This window comes from Scomber scombrus, chromosome 15 (assembly GCF_963691925.1).
Source record: "Scomber scombrus chromosome 15, fScoSco1.1, whole genome shotgun sequence".
NCBI lineage: Eukaryota > Metazoa > Chordata > Actinopteri > Scombriformes > Scombridae > Scomber > Scomber scombrus.
The window spans coordinates 24,438,577-24,462,454 of NC_084984.1; the positions used below are offsets into that span (position 1 = coordinate 24,438,577).

Consider the following 23,878-nt stretch of genomic DNA (forward strand, 5'->3'; position numbering starts at 1 on the left):
TTACATTAATGTTTTTATTTCTTTCCTCTTCCTTTTTAACCTCCTTTAAACATTGCTTCATGCTGACTTTATGTCCCTTTTAGTTTGAGGCACTTGGTGTAATGTAATTTATTTTGTTGTAAATCACTTTGAGCTGCATTTCTTCTATGATAGGTGCCATATAAATAAAGTTATGTATTCAATTAACAGTTATATAAAAACAAGCCTAAGCAGCAGATCCTCATGTTTGATAATCTGGAACACATTTTAAATATTTTTCTGCTTGAAAAATAACTGAAATCATGAATCGATTATAAAGAAAATAGTTGCCACAACTTTCTTTTACTCAAATTTGTAGCACCAACTCAGTGGCACCTGCTTTACACAGAACCACTCTCCAGAGACTGAACACATGATCATGGTGTTAATCATTAACACGTTTTACTCCACTTAACATTATTGTCTTAACAGTGAATTTCACGTCCTCTACTTCTTGTGTTGATGGTGGTTATAAAACTTGATTAAAGAGACATGAAAGATGAAGTTTCAGGGTGTTTTCTGCTGAGAGGAAGCTTTCTGGTGAGATACCGGGTGAGCGGTTAAGACAAAAAAAAAAAACGTTTTCAGATGTGGTTTCTCAAACTTACAGATGTTTTTATGCAGTGTGTGATAGAGCCACACTCATCAGTCCTTATTATTTGCATTTTGACATCCCCCCCCGATTGGTTTACTTCCTCCTGAGGTTACTGAAATCTCCCCTCCGAGGAAGCTCATGGGTGTGTCAGGAGGATGCAGGCAGTGAATGGGAGCGCATGCAAACAGACAATACGTTGCCTGTCTGTGCGTGTATGGCGGTTAAAACTCATTTAATATAGCATGACATGATACCGACACGCTTTTCATTTTTAGTAATTAGATGTGGTGTTCATACATGCTACTCTGTTTGAGGTTTTTGTCTTGCAGCCCTTTATTGTTTTTCATTGATGTGAGAATGGGAACATTTTGACCGCTTTACAGCGCAGAAAATTAAAAGAGTTCATCCGTGTGAAAGCGTGTTTGTGAGTTTGTGGCCGGAAATAATGAATTTTCTAATGATGACGTCTTCTTGTTGTCTTGTTGTTTCTGATTTGCAGAAAGCCAGCAGTTTGGGATTGAAAAGTGAAAAAACCGTGAGGACCTGAAAGTCAATCAAAGGAGCCAAAGGAGAAGAAAGAAGGAGTTTGTGAAAAAGAGGGAAAAAACAAGAAAATAGCAAAGATGGGGAGAAAAAAGATTCAGATAGCGCGGATTATGGATGAACGCAACAGACATGTAAGCATACACACTTCGAAAAAACTGTTAAACATTTTGGGAAATACGCTTAACCATAGCTGATTACGAAAATGCAATAAATAAATACTCACATTGGTAAAAAAAAATACTTAAAAATATACTGACATGACTCTGATTCATAAAAGAGGCAGAATACAGTTTAAAGACCAGGAGTCCCTCCACCACCAACATCACGATAACATGATAGATCTTGTTTGATTCATTTGTTAAAAAACCAAAGTGAAAGACTCAATTAGTTGCTTAACAGATGTTTATGTGACTGTTTTTTTGGGGCAGTTACAAACTATAACATGTTGATAAGTGAGCTTTAGAGATGCTGCTAGCTGCAGCTTTATATTTACCATCCAGACATCAGAGTGAAATCAGTCTTTTCATCTAAAATCTCAACAAGAGCATGAAAAAGCATATTTACCAAAATGTTGAACTATTCCTTTAAAAACACACATTCATTCACTTTGTCTCTCTGCGTCACACTCAAACACAATACCAGCCATCCACAGACACACTATAGTTCCCCAAACTGCTGATATCATGTCATATGATCCACACATGATGACTGTGTGATTGTGTGTGCAGAAAACGTGTCATGTTAACCTGCCAGCTCAATACAGAAAAATATGACAACTGAATTATGACAGCTTTTTGTCAATGAGATTTTGGCATGTGAGCACTATCACACACATAAGTGCACACATATGAACACACACACACACAACATCTTCTGGCTGGGAGAGCGGTTTGTCTTTTCCTGTTATGACAGGAAATGCACGCACATATGCTTCCTGACCCCGGCAGCAGGGCAGAGTTGACCCCAGACTGTATGATGACATGTCAACATGCGTGTGTTTAAACTAAAGACACAGAGAGAGAGAGAGAGAACGGCTTTGTCTTTAAAGTTTTAGCTCATTACATAAAGCTTGTAAGCTACAAAACTACAACATTACTACGACTTGTTTTTTTTATTTTTAACAGATAAGAAAATTATGCCACAAACTGACAGTTGTAAACATCCGTCACAGCCTACTCTACTTAATATTGTTGTGCACACAGTTTTTCTGTGTAGTGATGGATTATTTTCATTATCAATTACTGTGTTGATTATTGTCTTGATTAATAATTTGTCCACAACCCTAAAAAATATTTAGTTTAGGACAAACGAAAGAAGAAAATATTCACATTTAAGAAGCTGGAATCACAAAATTTGGATTTTTTTCCCTTTAGAAAATTACTCCAAATGATAATAGTTCTAAAATAGTTGGAAATGAGTTTAATATGTGGCAACTAATAGATTATAATTATTGCAGCTCAAGACATTATTAATATTATTATTATTGTTATATTTTAGGGGTGTTCACTCTTAGTTTAACCTCTTTTTTTTTAGATTTTTTTTAGAACTTTGGATTTTTTTTATGATCGCCTGGTTGTTTTTTGTGTAATTATACTAAAAGTCAGCAGCATAACTGACCTAGTGGCTGTGCAAGAAGAATATACTTTAATATATGCTTTGATTAATATACTTTGGGTATTTAAATGCTAATGTCAGCTCGCTAACATGCCCACTGTCACAATGCCGAAGTGAAGTTTAGCAAGTATGTTTTAGATCTGATCGATTATTGGTCGATGAATCAATTAACTATATATAATAATACAGAATAACAATAAATTTAGTTATACTACATACAGCAATACAGTTGAGGCTGATGGGAATGTCATTAGTGTTGCAGATGCTTTTGGTCATAAACTAAAGTGACAAATTCGAACTTTGACTTCAGATGATCTCAAAACCTTTAAACCGATGTTGATTGTGGGCTAAAATATACAATATCAGCCATAAACAATCAATAATGCTCCAAAATGTTCTGAAAATCAAAGAGTGTGTGAACAGTAATCAGCTTTTAATCCACCAGTAAATACATATTGATGTTTCTTCTCTCCAGGTGACGTTCACCAAGCGTAAATTCGGCCTGATGAAGAAAGCGTACGAGCTGAGCGTGCTGTGCGACTGTGAGATCGCCCTCATCATCTTCAACAGCACCAACAAGCTGTTTCAGTACGCCAGCACCGACATGGATAAAGTCCTGCTCAAATACACAGAATACAATGAGCCTCACGAGAGCAGGACCAACTCCGACATCGTGGACGTAAGTAACGTAAAACGTACACGAACATACACCTGAATACAAAATACCTCTTAACTTAACTTGACGAATATCAGCTGTACGTGAGCAGATACACGTTTGTGAGTTTTTCATCATTAAATCAAATCAATGCCTCTAAGAAGAAGAAGTACGATATTACTTAAAACACGTAACACAAGACACGTTACGTAAAAACACGGAAAAAAAGTCTTGCACTGAGTCTTAATTATGTACGTAAGTTTACGTAAAAACAGCAAAAGTATTTTATAGTTGGGCTGCAACTACCGATAAATCGTTGAATAATCTGACAGTTATTTATGATTACTGTTCATCAATCATTTAGCATTATCTTCACAATATCTTTATATTAAACTAAATATCTTTGAGTCAGTTTAGGCTTTTAGGCCTTCAGGAAGATTAATCTAGACTATCTAGTGATTTTACTGTTCATCAATTATTCTTTTTGGACTGTTGGTCAAACAAAACAAACAACTTCAATATGTCAATTTGGGCTTTTGGGAAAATTATTAGCAGAAAAAAATAATTCAAATAAGAATATTTTCATATCTGACGGTAGTGCTGTGCGATATGGACAAAATGTTATATCCTGATAACGATATATGTCCCGATAGAGTATTTTCGGCACCAATTCCTCTTTGGGTTCTATTTCCACTGTGTTTTCCGCCTCTGCCATGTTGTTTACATCTACGCTCCCCTAGCTAGCAGTGCTGTAAACGAGTCTTTGCAGGTGACGTAAAAATGCTACCGTAAAGTAGTAGCGTTGCTGCAGTTACATTAGCCTTCATTCATTGTTCATACAACATTAACTCACATCATACATTTGGATTATCCGACGGTCATTCCGACGTTGAGTTGTACTTTACACTGCGTACCTAAACCACAACCGTAGTAACGTTAACGTTAGTGTAGCAACGACGCTAACCTAGTAACCCACATGTTAAAATTACGATATAAACAATAGCGGGTTATAACGTACAGTAGACATTTTTATATGGCACTACGATATATTTCGTAATATTGCACAGCATTATCTGACGCTTATTTTCTTGATTAATCAATTATAATTTGGTTGTGAGTGGTAAAAAAGTCAGTCAGTGTTTTCCAAAGTCCAAGATGACATCATCAAATGTCAAATGTGTTTTGTCCACAACACAAAAATATTACTCTTAAAGTCACTGTCACAGAGGACGCAAGAAACCACTAAATATTCATATTTAAGACACTGGAATCAGAGAATTTAATCATTTTCCTTATGAATAAAGACTCAAAATTATTAATCAGCTATTAGAATAGTTGTTAATTAATGTTCAGCTCCAGAAATAATGTCCCAACTGTTTTTTTAGTGAAGTTGGTTTCAGACCCACACGTCTGTTTGTTTGTGGTTGAACCAGCACAGAGAAATACAGCGTGTACTAGACTGCAGCTTGTTCTGCCTCTACTTATGTAATAGTGTTAGGAGGACACAATAGCAAGTGTGTATGCCTCACACACACACACACACACACACACACACACACACACACACACACACACACACTGTGCACACTTTGCTAAGCGCACCATGTCACCAAGGTTAAACTTAAGCTGTCAGAAGTCAAACTGCAGCAGGAGTCAGGTGCTGTGACACTGGCAGAGAAAATAATCAGCAGTAGGTGTTTGTTATTCCTCCTGTTCCTGCTGCTCCTGCATTCAATTACAAACTGGCTTTAACCCTAACCCCTTAATATATATGTGTGTGTGTCTGTTAACAATAATCCAGTTATTATTTTAGTCATTTTTAAAGGGGAAAAAAAGATGAAATTGTCTGATTCCAGCTTCTTAAATGTGAATATTCTGTTTTTTTAGTCGTCTATGATAGTGAATTGGAGCCGGAAACATTACCAGACTTCATGAGCTGATTAGGAAAGCTCTCTCCATAATTGGCTGCAAACGAGAGCACTTTTTTTTTTCCCAACAGTGTTTCAGTCCTGGTCTTGGTCCTGGTTCACGTTTGCCCCGCATGTTATAGATGTTTCACACGTGGCTCAGATGAAAGGGTCAAGCTTCTGGAAGAGCTTTATGATGAGCTCGTTTTATTCAATGGACCAGGATCAGGACTGAAAAACACGACCGCTTTAGCTTCACTGTCCCAAAGTACAAACTCTCCAGGACTTTGAGCTGCATTTTCTGGTATAAAAGATGCCATAAAAATACAGCTTTTGTTTCTGTCTCAACTTCATGAGGAATTTGCACATTTTTATCCTCCTACTCTACTTCACACATGCATTTTCTAGCATTTAAAATGCGTATTTAATGTGCTCGTGCATCTAAAATAGTGGAAAAACGTTCATCTCTGTTTCTCAAAACCTACAGTGAAGTCCTCAAATGACCCAATTAACAATCTACCTCCAAAAAACAGATGATTTTCACATTTAAGAAGCTGTAGCAGGAGAATTTGGGCATTTTTTAAGAAAAAAAATGAGTCAAAACAATTAATCAGTCATGAATTGATGACTAATAGTTGCAGATATACTTTCTATTTTCTATTTTTTAAAGTTTGAGGATCTTTTAATGAGCAATATATAACAACATCACACATAACACAGCATGTGCCAGCAGTTATGTGCTTGTGGAAACTCAAAGACAAAGTAAGCTCTGATCAGCAGGAGCTTCGTGAATCTGCAACACGAGTCGAGGCGGTCCGCGTGTGCGTTCACCTGGGCTTTCCCCTGCTCGCGCTCCACCACATGGACTCTTGGCCAACCCCCGTCAGACCCGACCTTACTCTCTGTGTAATCCTCTGTAATCTACCGCAATCCTGTTTAGCTCGTTACTATAATCTGTGCAGGTCGGGCCGCTCATCTCTGCAGCGGATCCACACGATGTGAGCCGATCGGCGTGTTATTTACTGCTGCTGTCTGACTGAGACTTTAACCTCTGTAAGACATTTCCTCCCTCTGCTCTGCTGCTTCCCTTTTCCTGCCTCCTCTGAGCTTCAGCTGGGTCTTCTCACGTTTAATCCAACAGCAAACCGAGGAGGGAGAGTCAGCTGTTTGCTTTGGTTTTAAATGCAAGAGACGTCATTGTAATTATATTTGACATAATCAAGATTGTCTTGACAAACTGTCCCAAGCCGATCCTAATGAATACTGTATGTGCTGATATGAACATGTATTAACCCTTATATTCTAACCCTCCATATTCTAACAACAATACATATCAATACATCTCATCTCATAGTCAGAAAGAAACAGAATATGTCCCAAAATGTTGAATTATGACTTTAATATTAACAGCACCAAGGAAAGTCTGCTAGCAAGCCTTCAGCTAAAGATCAATTTATCGATTATTTGTTCTAGAAAAATGGTAAAAAAAATGCACATTGCAGTTTCCTAAAAGCCAAGTTTATATATTCAAATTGCTTCTTTTGTCTAGTCTTAAAAAAAAAGTCTAAAACCCAAAAATATTCAGTACTGTCAGCTGTAACCTTTTGATTATTGGTTAATTATATAAAATATTCACTTTACTGTGATGAATGACAGAGAAATATATAAAATGACTACATTTGAGAAGCTGAATGAAGCTAAACTTTTGCCACGTTTTGCTTAAAAAATGCCTAAAACGAGCATTCAGTTATCAAAACAGATCAGCAATGATTAATCAATTATATTATGCTAATTTTGAATGTTTAATGTATTTAAATGTAAATTTGTGTGGGGTTTTTTTTGTCCTTTTATTACAGTAAACTAAATATATTTGAGTTGTGGACATTTGATACTTTAAACTAAGATTTTAGGAATATTTCTCACCATATTTCTTAACAGATTAACTGACAGTGAAATTAATAATTAGTTTTAACCTCATTGCTGATTAATCTCTATTAAACTCCACATAAAAAAGACAAGAAGCAAACTCCTGTTACTGAGAAACTGTAAAATGACTCCACATTTAATCAATAATCAAAACAGTTGCTGATTACTTTTCTTTTGATTGATTTTTTTTTAGCTCTAATTTAGTCTGTTTTTTATTCAGTGGTGGAGGAGAAAAAGAAAAAGTGAGGCTGGATCGTGTGATAGTAGCTGTGAAAAGACTCAGAGCACCAATGAAATATCAGCCAGACAGGAATTCAGTAGAAGAGAGGCTCCTTTGTTTTGGTCATCTCTTTTTTTTTCTCATGTGGCGTGTTGGCATGTGCCTGTGTGTGTGTGTGTGTGTGTGTGTGTGTGTGTGTGTGTGTGTGTGTGTGTGTGTGTGTGTGTGTGTGTGTGTGTGCTACAGGCCAGATAAGTATCAGCTTATTGTATTGCGCTCATTTAGCCTGGGAACCTTGTTTCTAAATATAAATCTTGAGGAGTTCTGCATTCCTCACTTTTACTCCGCTAACCTTGTTTTGCTTCGGCCCTGCTCTGTGTGTGTGTGTGTGTGTGTGTGTGTGTGTGTGTGTGTTTTAACTGTGGCTGTGTGCTGTTTCAGATTAGAAACAGATGAAATTTTCAATAAAGCACAAGCACACACACACACACACATGCTCACAGAGTAAGTCCAGTTCCTTTGTGTTGGCTGCGATCCCTCCCTGCTAAATGGCTGGAAACCGGCAGTGGTATCTAAAAATAGTCCAGGACACAGCTAAGAATAGCAGTGACGGTCTGTGAGTGAGTATGTGTGCGTGTGTGTGTGTGTGTGTGTGTGTGTGTGGATAACTTGTGAGCCACTCAAAGGAAAATAAAGAAAAGGAAGAGAAGCAACTGGAGGCTGAGTAACCGAGACTTCGTTCCCCACAACCTCCCCCGTCTTCCCTATTTCATTTTTCCCCTCTGACTCGTCATTTTTGAGCAATAGAGACTTTTTTTTTTAAAGTCACACTGTCTTTTAAAATCCTTCTTGATTTTATTGTGTCCTGTATGTTTTTTGGGAAGTGGCTCTTAAACCGTTTTAGAGGATTTGGTGACCTTTGGACAGAGCCAGGCTGACTGTTTCCCAGATAAACTAAGTTAGTTTGTAGCTGACAGTGGCTCCATATTATATCTCATCTAACTCTTGGCACTCTCTCTTGAACTTGTTTTGCCTTTATTTATTTATTATTAGTTTTTACTCTTTCTCACATTCTCATTTACCCTTTTGCATAAAAAACAACCACACTTAGTCGACTTATTACTTCACCAGCAGCAAATCTAATATAAACACAACAAAGTGACCCTTAAAACTACAGCTGGACATACTTCATTCTTCACATTTCCAGCTCTATATTTATATTCTGTGTCTCTACTGGAATCTCTTCAGGAAGCTTCTACATAAACTAACTATAGTTGCAGGACTTCTTTTTCTCCTTCTTTACTCCAAATGTTCAACTTCTCAGCATCCGAAATACGCAAGTAAACAATAAGAATGAGGCCGCGTCCGAAACTCTACACTAACATGCTATTTAATGCGCTAAAACAGTACGTGAGATTTTTTTTTAGTATGTCTGAATCCTTAGTATGAAGCTAATATTACATGAACCAACATTACAATGACAGTATCATAACAGTGACCAAGGCAGCTCTGGCGTAACGTCAATAACGCTTTATTTTAAGTACTGTAAGGTTTCACTTTGCTAGGCGTTATATATATTTTCTAAAATTAGCTCAGACTTTATGGTTGGCACAGGTTACCATGGTTACGCGTCTACGTGATAATTACGGCTTCAAAGATACACTAAAGTATGTTTGAACGTATATTGAGTATGTAGTGCCTAGCAAGCGATTTCGGACGCAGCGTAACACATGGAAACACCTTAGCAACCACCTTAGCAACCAAGATCCCGGGCGTTTGTGGGCATGTCTGACGAGTTTACGTTAACTTGTCGGTAAGATAGAAAAAGAAAACGTGGCTAACAAAACGTTCACAGCAGGTTTAAGCCCTGAGTTTTGACTTGCAGGCAGCATTTTTTACATACATTCACCTCAGTGGTTTATGATTAGCACAGGTTACCGTGGTTACGAGTCTCCAACCAGCAAAAGGCTCTCAGGAAGTGACGTTATACTTATGGCTTCAAACATACACTAAAGTACATCGACCGATTAGTGACACATATTGCGTATGTAGTGCCTAGTAGGTGATTTCAGATGCAGTCAAACGCACGGAAACACCTTAGAAACCACCTTAGCAACCCCTTAGCAACAAAGATTCCGGAATGGTTGTCGGCTATGGGCATGTGTGACAACCTTGCGTTAACTTGTCCACAATATAATAAAAAAAAACGAGTATTGAAGCATTCAAGTCCTGAGTTTTGACTTGTAGGGAGCATTTTTTACATACGTTCACCTCCAGTTTTGTAACTTCGCAGCTATTTAAAAGCTGTTTTCTTATATATACAAACAGCTTTTAATTGCATAGTTGCACTTCAGCCACCACAGTGGACACTAGTGCGTCCTCTCATATGCTGTCACCCTTTGGCCAGTAGTTGTAACTGCAACATACATTTTTCAAAACCAAGAAGCCAGAAACTCAGGAATATCTCACCAGTCCTTTTATAGGAGGAGATCCTTGCTGGTTAATACAATTTGGGTACATCAAGCAACATTTAAGGAGTAAAAAACGTGTTATACTCTCTAAGTATTGATTTCATGTTGGGAGGAAATTAAAATTAATCACCTATCCTCTAAACTGGACATCATGCATCACTGACTCTATTTAAACTATAATTTACATTATTACTGCAGCTTTGTTGCTCTTTAAAATACTTCATCTGCAGAAACCTTTTTTTTGGCTGTATATCAGTTGATTTATGTTTTTATAACATAATTAGCAACAATATTTTCAGTCTTTATATTTTGCTGAGGTCAAGCACAGTGCCTCATAGAAAAGCCTGAAGGATAGTCGAGGAAATACCATCTGAGTCGTGATACGTGACACATGATTATGTTCTTACATGTCTGTATTGTCCTTGTTATTACAGCACACAGCTCATAAATTATTAGGAAATGACAGGAAGTGTTAAATAAAATGTTCGTACGTCATGTAGGTCGAGTTCCTTTCTCTAAGTTTGGACAAAAAGATCCATCTGCTGCCGGAGCGGTAGTAGTGGGATGGTGTAAAAAAAGCTGCATGTCACACACACACACACACACACACACACAACCACACGCTGGCGAACACATGTACTCATAGCATCATCTGAAGTGGAAGTGGAGCAGGAGAAAAAGGAGGAGGAGGAGGAGGAGACCACCCACGATAAAACAGACGAGTGGAAGAAACTGAAACTGAGGGAAAAATCAATGGAAAGAAAAGCAGTGAGGGCAGAGGTGTGGATGGATTTAGGAGCAGAGGGGGGGAGGGAGGGAGGGAAGGGCGACGGGGTATGATATTACAGCATCCTTACTTCCACCTGTCCTCCAGGAAGCTGTTCAAACCACCTGTCACACACACACACACACTGACACATACACACACCCTGACACACACATTCCTAAACAGGGGTGGAAAGTTACAGGACTAAGATTAAGATTTCTTTATTGTGTCATTTGTCTGACATACACTACATACTGGGTCCTGTGCTCAGTGGGAGCGGTGATCAGAGGCTCTGACAGGAGTATTAATCATAACATACATGTGTTTGACGATGGGAGGAAACCACACGAACACGCCAAGAACATGCAAACTCACACAGAAAGGAGCTGGGAAGGCCGGGGTTTGAACCCAGAGACCTTCCTGCTGCCAGGCCAACGTGCTGTAATGTGGAGCCAGACTTTAATATAATTTACAGTTGCAAGATATTTTACTGGATTATTTCCATTTTAAGCTTTATTCTATTTTCCACTCAGTTATATTTATCTGCCAGTAGGGCTGCACACTTTGAGGAAAAACCTGACATACTGATATGTTGAACTTTAGCCATGGATGGATTATAAGAGCTGATAGAGCGCCACTGCTCTCCCCAGTGGTCACTCACGGTATTGCAGCTTTAAAAAAAAATCCCCCATAGAGCTACATTGTAAAAGAGACATCTGTAAAACTGTAGACAAGCTTAATTATGACTATTTATATTATGAATTTTTGATCCATGGAGGTTTTATATTTGTAAAACTTTCCTCAGGCCCAGAAAAGCTGATTTAAAAGTCTGACATCATCACAATGTAAAGTCTGTGGGCCGAACTAGAGAAACACTACTGAGCATGTTTTTGGTTCAGTATCCAGCTTACTGATCAACATTATCATTCATTAGTTCATCGTGTTTCTGTCCACCTGCTGAATGTAAAGTCCAATATTCACTACTGCTTTTTCTCTGAAAACAACGCTATGAGAGCGCTGAGAGTGAACCAGAACAGTAAAATTGCAGCCAGACAGTTAAACAATGAGTTGAAACTCACTATAAAGCTCCATAAAGCTGAGAAGAGCCGCAGAGACAATACACACTGACAGCTCAGACAATAGCGGGCTATTTAATTATAAAAATGATCATTATAAATGCTATAATTATCATAAACTAGACTAAATCTGTGCACTAAGAATCCAGCTTCCTTGTATTTCCTATTGTTATTATGAACACATGGTATTTGATTTTTATCGTATTGTTATTTTTTCTAATTATTCTGTATTTAAGTTTAAAAAAAGTTGAATGCAGGACTTTTAACTTGTAATGGAGCATTTTTATGGTGCGGTTTTGCTATTTTTACTGAAGTTAATTAACCGAATACTTCTTCCACCTCCGTTCCTGGCTGCGTCGAGGTTACCCAGTCAAGCTTTTTTCCCTTTTTTTTTATTGAAAAAGGAAGGAGTGAGTGAGTGGGTGTACAGTAGTAACGTCGTGTACAGTGCATGTGTGTGTGCGTGTGTGTGCATGTGTGTGTGTGGCAGTGGGAGTGACGAGAACCACTGCGAGCAAAAAATAGCCTTCTACGGCCATCCGTCCTCCAGCCAGGCTAGCATTGGTGGTAACTGCCTCACCCTTACCCCCCACTTCCCCCCCACCCTCCTCCCTCTCACCACACACCCTCCCCACCCTCCTCTGAAGGAAAACAGGTGGACATGACTGGGATGAGTGGGATAGCTGAGCCCTGTATGTGTGTGTGTGTGTGTGTGATACTGCTGCAGTGACAGACTGGACTAATGGGCTGTGAAGTGCTGAAGCAGACCACCGAGAGCCAAACCACATACTGTACAAGACACACACACACACACACACCATCATCATCATCTGATACCTACATGAGAGCAGAGACAGATTGCACAACGGTGAGGTTGAATATCGACACCGATCTCCCGATTCAGTCCGATTTTAATTATAATAATAATAATATTTGTATAAAAAGCTTCTCAGTTCTTCTACGTTCAACAAGTGAGCGTTGCTGTGGTTTCTTGTGATGTGCATGAGCCCAATTTTTTCACAATCGGTCTGAACGAATAACCGAATATTCGCTGCGTGTCGACATTTACAAGAGTCAAAAAATAACTTTTAATATTCATGACCGTTTTTTATATTCTGTTCATATTCTGACTCATGATTAGTCTCCACACTAATTCACATTCATCAGTCATTCTTAAATATTTAATTAATCAAATGGAAAAAAGACATTCACAATCATTATTTTATGGTCCAGGAGAATATTTAATAAAATATGATGAAAACAACATGTTTTAATTCAATTATTTTCATAAACACAGGTCAAACTTGTACATTCACATATATATAAATGTATATAAGCTGCAAAAATATTTGGAAAAAAAAAGAAGATGCATTTTATTTCCATGTTTGTTTACTGTGGGTCACTTTAGGAAAAGTCTGAAAGTTCAGAAGCGGAGGGGACACAACAATCACCCCGTTTTAAAGTTTTAAAGTAAAACACCAAAAAATGACCCAAATCTAAAAATTCCCAGAAAGGAAACACTGGAGCTGATACAGAAACAGAGACAGAAGGTTTGTTTTGAAGTCAGTAGATGAAAGAAGGAAGAAGAAAAATGCTTTTTGACGCGTCGTGTTTAGACGTCTCTGCTGGGAACTGTGTTATAAATACATTTTAATGGATCTTACTGTTGAAAGCATGAGGCCTTCCTGATCATGACTATACAACGTGTGATGTGGAGAGATGACATTTTAGTAAACTGGAGTAAAGATATAGATTAAAAAAACATGCAGAGAAGACCTGAGTGGTGTTTCACCCCCAGTTAAACCTCCTGTTTGTAGCCTGAGAGGCAGAACTGAGGGCAAAAATGTCACAATAATAACTTGAAAGTCCTAGTTTCGAGAGAAACGTTTTTTCTTGTTTCATTTCATTTTTGTGGCTGAACAATAAGAAGAAACACAAGCCGACACATCCTCATTTAATTTTTATGTATTTTTAAACACATAAAGAGTTACGAAATATCAGAGGAGAGCGTGTGATGGTACTTTTTGTGTTCAGTCTGAATCACTGATTCAGAGGAAATGTTTGGCTGGATGGACGAATGTGGTTTGGTTTAAGCTAAAGGTTAAAGTTAAGTTTAAGGTTAAGGAGTACAAGTCTCAGTAGAGTTTCTTAAATCGTCCCTTCAGCTCATCCAGTCAGTTACTGTGAAGTCTCCTGTTGGGATTTCTGCTGTAATGGCGCCCCCATGTGGCCGAAACAGACATTGCTCCCTTTTATTTTAAAGGATCATACATAACTAGTGCCTTTACATTATTTTACATTTAACTTAAAGGATAAATGTCACACAAAAAATCACACAAATGGATCTTAAACGACTATTTAGGAGGTTGTGATGCAGGTTTTTATCTGTTTTCTGACTTTTTATACAACAACAACAAGTTGATGTATCGATTATTAGAGAAAAAGGATTGTGTCTTTACACAAGGATTTATATACTGAGTGTTGTAGTTTATTGTAGCTGTTGTATTCAGGCACATATGTAAGTTTGTCACTATTTATATTCATTAACTGAAGGGTTTTAAAAGAGTTTAGATCGTTTTGTCCCACAAGAGGACATTTTTATTTTTTATTTTTTGGAGCATAAAAACACAAAAACAAGAAAATGTGAACAAAACAAGATAATAAAAGCCTTTTAAAGGGCTGTACATGTAATAATTAAGTTAATTTGTATAATACAAATGCTTTACTAGAACAAAATGAAATAGAAAAATAAATTCAGACAATAAATCAGCAGCAACTAGAAGAGTAAAGAAGTTTTGGATGAAAGATGTGTGTCCAGATGTGTTCTTATGTTTTTCTTCTTCTTCTTTTTTTAACCAGACGCTGCGTAAGAAAGGTTTAAACGGCTGCGACAGCCCCGACATCGAGGCCGACGACTCTGCAGGGCAGAGCCCCGAGTCCGACGACAAGTACAGGAAAATCAACGAGGACATCGACCTGATGATCAACAGGCAGAGACTCTGTGTACGTTCAGCTCTGCTTTGATTCGATAGCTTTTAAAGTCACTGATCGGTTTTCTTACTGCTTACTGACTGAGTTGTTCTTGTTGATGCTCGTCCAGCAGGGTCTGCCCCCCTCCAACTACGACATGGGGGTGTCCATCCCCGGCAGTAACCCCACCGGTATGCTGTACTCACACCCAGGCATAGGGGGCGCTCTGGGGAACCACAACCTGCTGCCAATGTCTCACACACACCCCTCCCTGCAGAGAAACAGCATGTCCCCCCAGCGGCCCCCAAGCCCAGGAAACACAGGTAGGTCGGTGCGAATGACTCGATGATTCCAGCTGTTTAACATCTGGATGTCTAACTGTTGTTCTCTCTGCAGGACTGATGGGATCAGAGCTGTCGAGCACCGTCGTCTCCAGTGTGGGTGAGTTCATTCATGAAGCGATGCAACTAATCAACCAATGAATCTGCCTGTAATTAGATCAAATAATCAATTAGTCAGAAAGCTCTGAAACATGCTGGTTGAATGTCAGTGACTCAAACACTGATCCACACATCAAACCAACATGTTAAAGTGACATCACATTAACTTTAAAGATGAAGTTGGGTCTGAAAGTGAACGTCTGAGTGTGTTTTTCTCACCAGTGAACGGCAGCTACAACAACCACTGCACCTCCCCCGGTCTGCTGTCTCCAGGAGTCTCCAAAAACATGCAGGACAAGAGTCCACCGATGAGCATGAGCCGTAAACCCGACCTCCGCACGCTGATGCCTCCCTCCAACAAATGCAACAACATGCCGACTATCGTGAGTATTTCCACCTCTAATCATTAAAGTCATTAAAGTCAGTTTATTCTCATGTTTGTTGTATTGATTTGGTCTCATGTTGCTTTAATGCTGCCCACAGTGTGAGGAGTTTGACCTCATGTTGGTAAGTACACCAGAGTAGGACATTTTTATTTTCTATTTTCTTTATTTATCATTTTCTCTATAAAATATTAGAGAGTAGAACAACTTACAAATCTAAAGATACTCAGTTTACTGTCATCAAAGCTTCAAATCTTCACATTTCCGAAGCTGAAACCAGCAAATTTTTAGCTTTTTAGATTTAAAAAATTGACTAAAATAGTTAATTAATCAATTAATCAGCCGGGATTGTAGAAAAAGAAACACTGAACTGAAGTCAACTACAGTACTTCAACCTCCTGTGCATGATTTTAGTGTAAAAATAATTGAATATGTTTTTGCTCGATTGATGTAAATGTAAATGAATGAATGATATTCCTGTATTTCCTGCATTTAATTGTCTAGTTGAAACTCTTAAGGCTGCATTCAAGATCAAATTCACTGCTTGTTATTAATTATGATGAATATCAATAGTTCAGCCTGTAGTGAGCAATACATTCAGATTCAGGTCTTATTAACCTTTGTGTCGTCCTCCCGGGTCAAATTGACCCCGTCTGTTTTGACTGTTCCTCCTTTCCTTCCTTCCTTCCGTCTGTCCTTCCTCCCTCCCTCCTTCTCTCTTTCTTTCCTTTCTCTCTCTGTCCTCCCTTCCTTCCTTTCCTTCCTCCCTCCCTCCTTCTCTCTTTCTTTCCTCCCCCCTACCTTCCTCCCTTCCTTCTTTCCTCTGTCCTTCTTTCCTTTCTCCCTCCTACCTTCCTTCCTCCCTTCTTTCCTCCATCCTTCCTTCCTTTCCTCCCTTCCTTCCTTTCCTTCTTCTCTTCCTTCTTTCCTTTCCTTCCTTCCTCCCTCCTTTCTTTCCTTCCTTCCCTCCTTCCGTCCTCCCTGCTTTCCTTCCTTCTTCCTCCCTTCCTTCCTTCCTCCCTCCTTTTCTTCCTTCTTCCCTTCCTTCCTTCCTTCTTCCTCCCTTCCTTCCTTTCTTCTTTCTCCCTTCATTCCTTCCTTCTTCCTCCCTTCCTTCCTTGACTCGAGGACAACAGGAGGGTTAATCATCATCATAGTGTATCATAAGATAAAATAAGATAGTCCTTTATTAGTGGGGAAATTTACAGTGTTACAGCTGCAAAAATAGAAAGAGCATCAATAAAAAGAATAAAGAATAATAAATAGTAAGTAAGTACATAAGCAATAAAAACAATGGTAGTAAAACAGTTATAAATTATTATCATCACTAGAGGAACAGATAAATAAACTCTTCATATTTTTCATATTGACATAAAAAATCTGAAAACATTTCTCATAGATTCTGCAGCTGATGAGAACAGTTTAGTGTCTTTAGTTAGTTTTAGTTTCATTTTAGCATCATTTTGCAGCATCAGTGTGTATCAGTGTATAAAGTCTGATGTCGTGTTTTTATTCTGTTTCTGCAGAATCAGAGAATAAATCACTCTCAGACCGCTCAGTCGCTGACGACTCCCGCTGCGTCCCTCTCTGCTCAGACTCTACCAGGACAAGGAATGGGCGGTTACCCTTCATCTCTCTCCTCTTCCTACGGCACAGGTGATCTAAACTACACTGAACACTGCAGCAGGCTGCTTCATTCAGGATCTGATTCATGAGATTAACGTCTGACGGTGTGTATTTCTGCAGAGTTCTCGCTGGGCGACTTGTCCTCTCTGTCCGGGTTTGGCGGTTCTGGTCTGGGATCAGTGACGAACTGGCAGCAGCAGCAGATACAGAATCTGCAGCACTCAGCGCTCGGACACATGGGGTGAGTGTCTGTTTCTGTTCATGTAAAACTCACAAAGACAATCATAAAGGTGACATTTCTTTTACTCAAACTTAAAGGCACTCTGAATATTTTTTAAATATCAAAAACTTTAAATTTGAAGGTCTTAAGATGACACAGAGCAAATTTGAAGTCAGTCAGGTTAAATCTCTAGGAGGAGTTTGTTAAAGTATGAGGTGGAAAAATGGCGCCAAAAATGGACAATTTGAATCAAAATAGCTGACTTCCTGTTGGAGTTAGTGTATGACTCCAAGAGACCTTTTGTGCATCTTTACATGATACATGTGCACAGCGAATTTTGTTCATCTACGTCAATCTGGACCAAGGGGCACAATTTTCGTAATTTTCCAGGGGGCACCGTAGAGCCATTTTGCAGCACCCATTTCTGCAACCGTTTTCACGAGGTCCGATGCTGGTGCAGATTTTCACGAGTTTTTGTGCACGTTTAGGCGCCAAAAATTGGAAGAAGAAGAATTTGTCCCATTTGGTACTCAGCCCCTAATTTTCAAAAGTCGTAAATATTCAGTTTATTGTAATTTGAGGCAAAGAAAAGCAGCAAATTCTCACGTTGAGAGACTGAAAAAGTCAATATTTGGCACTTCTTGATTAGTCAGTCATAAACATAATATTCCACATGTAAAAAGGGATTAATTTCGTCCATATGTCCATCTTTCTTCAGCCCCGCCGTCTCTCTCTCCTCTTACAGAAACCTGTGCCAGAACTCGAACCTGAACCTCGCGTCGGGTCACCAGAACCTCCACATCAAATCCGAGCCCGCCTCTCCTCCCAGAGACCGGAGCATCGGCATGATGGGCACGGGACTCGGAGGCATGCCCGGGTATCCCAACGCCGGCCGGGGCCCCAACGAGACGGGCCGTTCCCCCGGCGACAGCGCGTCCAGCTGCGGGAGCTCGTACGAGGGCAGCGAGGACCGCGAGGATCACCACGGCAACGACGGCTTCCTCCTGCGGCCCATGTCCAATCAGGACGAGCGCCACAGCCCGTCAGTAAAACGGATGAGGCTATCGGAGGGCTGGGCCACATGATGGGAGGCGGTCTGCAGCCAGAGGGGACGGGGATGTTAGAAAAGTTACCTTATAGTGTTATTATTATTATTATTATTATTATTATCTTATTCTCTTGTACTGAGTGGGTGTGCTATATGTGTAACATGTACGTGAGGCGAGCAGAGTCAGTCAGGTTTATACGGATACAGTCGATGTTCTGCTGTATTTACAACATGTACTGTAGCTAAACCTGTACGCTCGAGGAAAGACTCCACGGAGATCCGGCCGAGGGTCAAAACTTGTTAAAAACGGTTTAAAGATGCTCCAAAACTTTGACTTCAAGAGTTGGAAAACCTGAGACTTTATGAGAAAGATTTAGGAGCCTTGTCAATCAATTAATCAATCTTGTATTGATCCCCAAGGAAGAGGAAGCATCAGGGAAAAACAGAAACTAAAAAGTTGGAAGGTAAAAGAAGAATTTCCCCACAGATCAGACCCAAAAAAGCCTGAAACATGCGCTCATTCGCTTATTCAGTGAGAAAACTGATACAACTCGAAGCTACAGCCAACATCTAGTTAGTTTAGCTTAGCATAAAGACTGTAAACAAAGGGAAACTGCTAGCCTGGCTCTGTGCAAAGGTAACAAAAAAAAAGTAAAGCTCACTGATTTAACTTGATATATTTAATTTGCTGTTTTTTGCTATAGTTTATGTGCTAGAATATTTCAAGCATAGGCTAGAAGTTTGTAATTATCCATCAGACACTATTTATAATATATAAACTGTGATTTCAGAGCCCTAAAAACACACGTAAAGCCGCTAAAAGTGTCAAAATTATGAGTACAATGAAGAATAAGTGCTTAAGTGTTACGTGTTAAAAGAGTACTCCAAGTTTCATTACAAAAAACATTTAAATAGGATGAATATGAAAGGAAAAAACATCAAAAATATAAATGTTTTTGATGCTTAGTGATGTGTTTTCAGGCCCATCAAAGTGGAGAAAGTTGTATTTAATTATTTCTCTGCAATCAACACTGAAGAATCACACTTTATGTATACAGTCCTCATTCTTACATTTCTTAGACTTATAATTAGGAGTTTTGGACCATCTTTTAAATCATTTTTTTTCAAGTTTTACCCGTATCGGCCTCGGATGTGATTTAAAGATGAACCGAAGCGGCTGAAGAGTTTGTTGGTGTACATGTAACGCTTCTTTTGTGTGTGTGTTCGGGGAGACGGGGGCGGGTGGGGGTTTAAGTAAATATGTTAAATGCACATAAACATATGTGCACATACATGTATGCAAACTAACAAAAAGGTTAAAAGTGAAGAAGTCTGGTACTCTAAACAGTTAATTAACATGTTGATCATACGAGGAGCTACGAGTTTAGGCGTGCACACATGCCGTGTTGCAGGTTCAACATATTTGCGCACATAAGGAACATATAGCACATTTAATAATGACAGTATGGAAGGTAATGTGTGGCAAATAAAAGACGAAAGAGAAGGAGTAAGTAAGAGAGACAGGAAGCGAGAGAGAGGGAGCGTCGGTGATGAACAGATGAAAGAGAGAAACTGCGGAAGGCTGTGGAAGTTTAACATTTTGAGTGATGAGAAAGTTATTTGCAACAGGTTGCATAGAAAAGAAGCTTTTGGATACATTTCACTTGATGTGAAGACGCTTTATTAAAAAGTTAGTGGATAATTTTTCAGAGCCATGTTAGCAAAAAAAAAAGAAAAGAAAGAAAGAAAGAAGAGATTTTCAGTGAATACAATCCAGAAACAGGAGCCAGTGGAAGCAAAGAAAGGATGAAAGCAACTGAATACCTTAACAATGAACCAATGCTGAACTTAAAAATGTAAATAAATAAAACCATCATATATATATATATATATATATATATATATCATATATGTACACAGATACTAAGCAAACAATAGTGTGTGAGTTAAAAAACCCTAATTAAAAGAAGATGAACAGGATTATATTAGTTATAAATGATAAAGGATGATATGAAACTTTATAACATTTATTCTGAGTTCTGCAATTAAATTAAAACAAACATTAGGTTGTTTTTAATTTCGTTTTTAGGGATTAAAAATGTCAGATTCTTAAAAATTAAAAAATTCCAATACTTAAATAATATTCAATTTCTATAAAAAAAAATACACGTTAAGTCCAAAGTTAGATTATTTAAAGTTCAAAACATCAATCAGATCTTTTTCCAATCACATTTTGTGAATCACATGATCCAAGAAAGAGAAATTTAGATAAGTGACTGAAAACCTTAAAACACTATAATTTTTTCTAAATCTCTGAATCTGAAGAAAAATATAATATAGTTTATAAATGTATGTATCTTGAAATAACCCTCTGGGAATATCAAACCATATAAATTCACGTAAATTGCTTAATTTCAGCATTAAGTCTTCAGTTGTGTTTAAAGTTCACTATTTGGTATTCAGTTGCTTTAAAAAATTAAATCAAATGATTTTGGCCTCTTTTTGCTTCCATACAACACGACCTGCATTATTTCCCTTTGAGACAAATGAAGCAGTTTTGGTTTTTACGTATCAAACAACAGAGACAAACTACTAACAGACCGGAGTGATCCATAAACTTCACTCGTGATGCAGAAACAGCTGGAGTTGAGCCGATAATCTGCAGGAGGTCAAAGGTCAGCGTGAGGATCGTAACGCTAAAAAAGCCATAACTGACGGGCCGGTGATGCTTTGCTGCACAAAGTTTATAGTGTTTATGTTTTACAAATTATTTCCTTATTGTATCAAATTGATATTTTTGGATGTCTGCAGCTCTATTTAATATAACAGTAATATAAAAAACTAAAGAAAGGAAGCACAGTCATTTTCTATTAAACATTCAGGGAGATTTTAAAGTATTTAAAGTCTGCTGTTCAGCTGGTGTCAGACCCTCGATTATCTCACTGATTATTCAAATTCAATTTTGATTATTAAATGCATATTTGCAGCGGTTGGAAAAGTGCTGAGATTATTTACTCAAGTAAAAAAATGCTCCATTAAAAATCCTCCATTCAAAGTCAGATTTACTGTATGGAAGTTAAAGTACGGAGATATTATCAGATGAGTTTAGTTAAAGTATCAAAGTATTTTCATTTCTTTTTAGTTTTTTATGACAGTAAACCGAAGCTCTTTTAAATCATTCAGGCCATTTGAAGCTTTATAGAAGAATAATCAACATTTTTCACCATTTTCTGACATTTCATAGACTAAACAACCAAGAGAATAATCAACAGCTCTACAATATTTCCCTGCAGTGGAGTTTAAGTGTAAAGTGGAATAAAATTGAAATACCTTTCTACTTCAGTAAATGTACTCAGTGACTTCACACCGCTGTATATTTGTGCTGTAACTCTATTAAAGACATCTTGTGTGCACAGATCCTCATGAATAATTTGTGCCTTGAAACATCAGCCGGGTCTGACACAACCAGAGGAGGAGGGACTGCTCAGTGATATCCGCTTTTTATTTTTTATTGTTTTTACGCCGAAGTGGCCGAAGGGTTGTTCACATTTGAATATTTTGGTATTAAAACTGTATATTTGGAGCTCGAACCCTCGGCCACAGTCAGCCGTCTGGCATGTTCCCCTTTTTACTGTAAATCCAGCATCTAAATTCACTCATTAAAGCCCCAAAACTGAAGCTGTTTTTTAGTTAGAAAGGCGCTGCTGCTGCTGCTGCTGCTGCTGCTGCTGCTGCTTAGTTACAAACTACAAACTGATGTCTGTTTAAAATAAAAGGGGCAGAGCCCAGATGTGTTTTCTTCTGCACTCGCACACCTTTCTTAAAAATAAGCGTGGAGTCTCCGTTGCCGGTCAGATTTACTGCAGGACAGGTGAGCCAGGAGCTCGTCCTCAGGCTGCAGGTGGAGGCGGGAAGCTCACACGAAGAAAGGTGGAGTGTAAACTAACCAAAGGTGTGTTTGTAGTTCTGCTCACCGCTGTGTGAAAAAAAAGAAAAAAAAAAAGTATATTTGTGTTTTTTTTTCTTTCTTGGTTTGATTGTTTAATTAGTAACTGCCTGGACCTCAAATGTCCCGACAATCATGACGACCCCTTAAACATTTTTATTTGTATTTGGCGACATCCAGTTAAATGTCCAACGTGCTTCTAATAAGTCAAATATTGATATTATTATTATTATTATTATTATTAAGAGATTGTTAGCGGCATAAGCTGGCCTTTGTCGCCACTTCGGAGACAATGTTTTTCCCAGAGAAGAAGAAGAAGAAGAAGAAAAAAAAGTGCACCTCTGTTGTTGCAGTCAGAGATCATGTACAGCAATGCCCTCACTCAGAAAAAATGTGGTAGTATTTGTATTTTGCAGAAAAATATACAGGCTCTGTTACAAAAAGTCTCTGTGTGGTTTGTCCTTATTGCGTCTTCGGTGTTTTTTGTTTTGTTTTTAAAGGTTACACTTCTATTATTTGTTCTTTGTCAGAGTGAAATAAATATAACTTCTGCAGGAAAATGAGGAATCTTAAAATATGCTAATGTACCTTTTTAAAATGTTAATGAATTTACTGGAATTGGGAAATCTTTCTCACTCAGTTAATCATCATCTTCACTTTCTTATGTCTCATTTATTTTCTTAACCCTCCTGTTGTCCTCGAGTCAAGGAAGGAAGGGAGGAAAGAAGGAAGGGAGGAAAGGATACATAAAGTTAAACTACACTGAGTACACAGTGATTATAACCTTCATTCAGCACCAGTTAGCTGTTTAACCTTTGTGTCGTCCTCCCGGGTCAAATTGACCCTGTCTGTTTTGACTGTTCCTTCCTCCCTCCTTTCCTTCTTCCTTCCTCCCTCCCTCCTTCCTTCTTTTCTTTCTCCCTTCCTCCTTTCCATCCTTCTTCCTCCCTTCCATCATTCATTCCTTTCTTCCATCCTCCCATCTTTATTTCCTTCCTTCCTTCCATCTTTCCTTCCTTCCTTCCTTCCATCCTTCCATCTTTCCTTCCTTCCTTCCATCTTTCCTTCCTTACTTCCTTCCTTCCTTCCATCCTTCCATCTTTCCTTCCATCCTTCCATCTTTCTTTCCTTCCTTCCTTCCTTCCTTCCTTCCTTCCTTCCTTCCTTCCTTCCATCTTTCCTTCCTTCCTTTCATCCTTCCATCTTTCTTTCCTTCCTTCCTTCCTTCCTTCCATCTTTCCTTCCTCCTTTCCTTCCTTCCTTCCATCTTTCCTTCCTTCCTTCCATCTTTCCTTCCTTCCATCCTTCCTTCCTTCCTTCCATCTTTCCTTCCTTCCTTCCTTCCTTCCTTGACTCGAGGACAACAGGAGGGTTAAAAAGCATCCTTTTAAATTACTGTTGGGGTTTTATAGAAGGAATATTATTTATTAAACTTGTGCACACTCAATCTG

General features: G+C 38.4%; 1 protein-coding gene across 1 annotated transcript in view; it reads left to right on the plus strand.

Annotated features, from left to right (window-relative positions):
- The window catches only part of LOC133995540 (myocyte-specific enhancer factor 2C-like), a 28,094-nt gene extending 9,576 nt beyond the window's left edge, over positions 1-18,518 (plus strand). Inside the window, exons 2-10 of the mRNA XM_062434990.1 lie at positions 1,113-1,290; positions 3,249-3,452; positions 14,654-14,797; positions 14,895-15,087; positions 15,161-15,205; positions 15,427-15,587; positions 17,114-17,243; positions 17,334-17,454; positions 18,152-18,518. Of these exons, the coding sequence (XP_062290974.1) occupies positions 1,237-1,290; positions 3,249-3,452; positions 14,654-14,797; positions 14,895-15,087; positions 15,161-15,205; positions 15,427-15,587; positions 17,114-17,243; positions 17,334-17,454; positions 18,152-18,518 (1,419 nt within the window). The 5' untranslated portion in view covers positions 1,113-1,236. The remainder of the gene's footprint in view (positions 1-1,112; positions 1,291-3,248; positions 3,453-14,653; positions 14,798-14,894; positions 15,088-15,160; positions 15,206-15,426; positions 15,588-17,113; positions 17,244-17,333; positions 17,455-18,151) is intronic.
- The last annotated feature ends 5,360 nt before the right edge of the window (positions 18,519-23,878 follow it).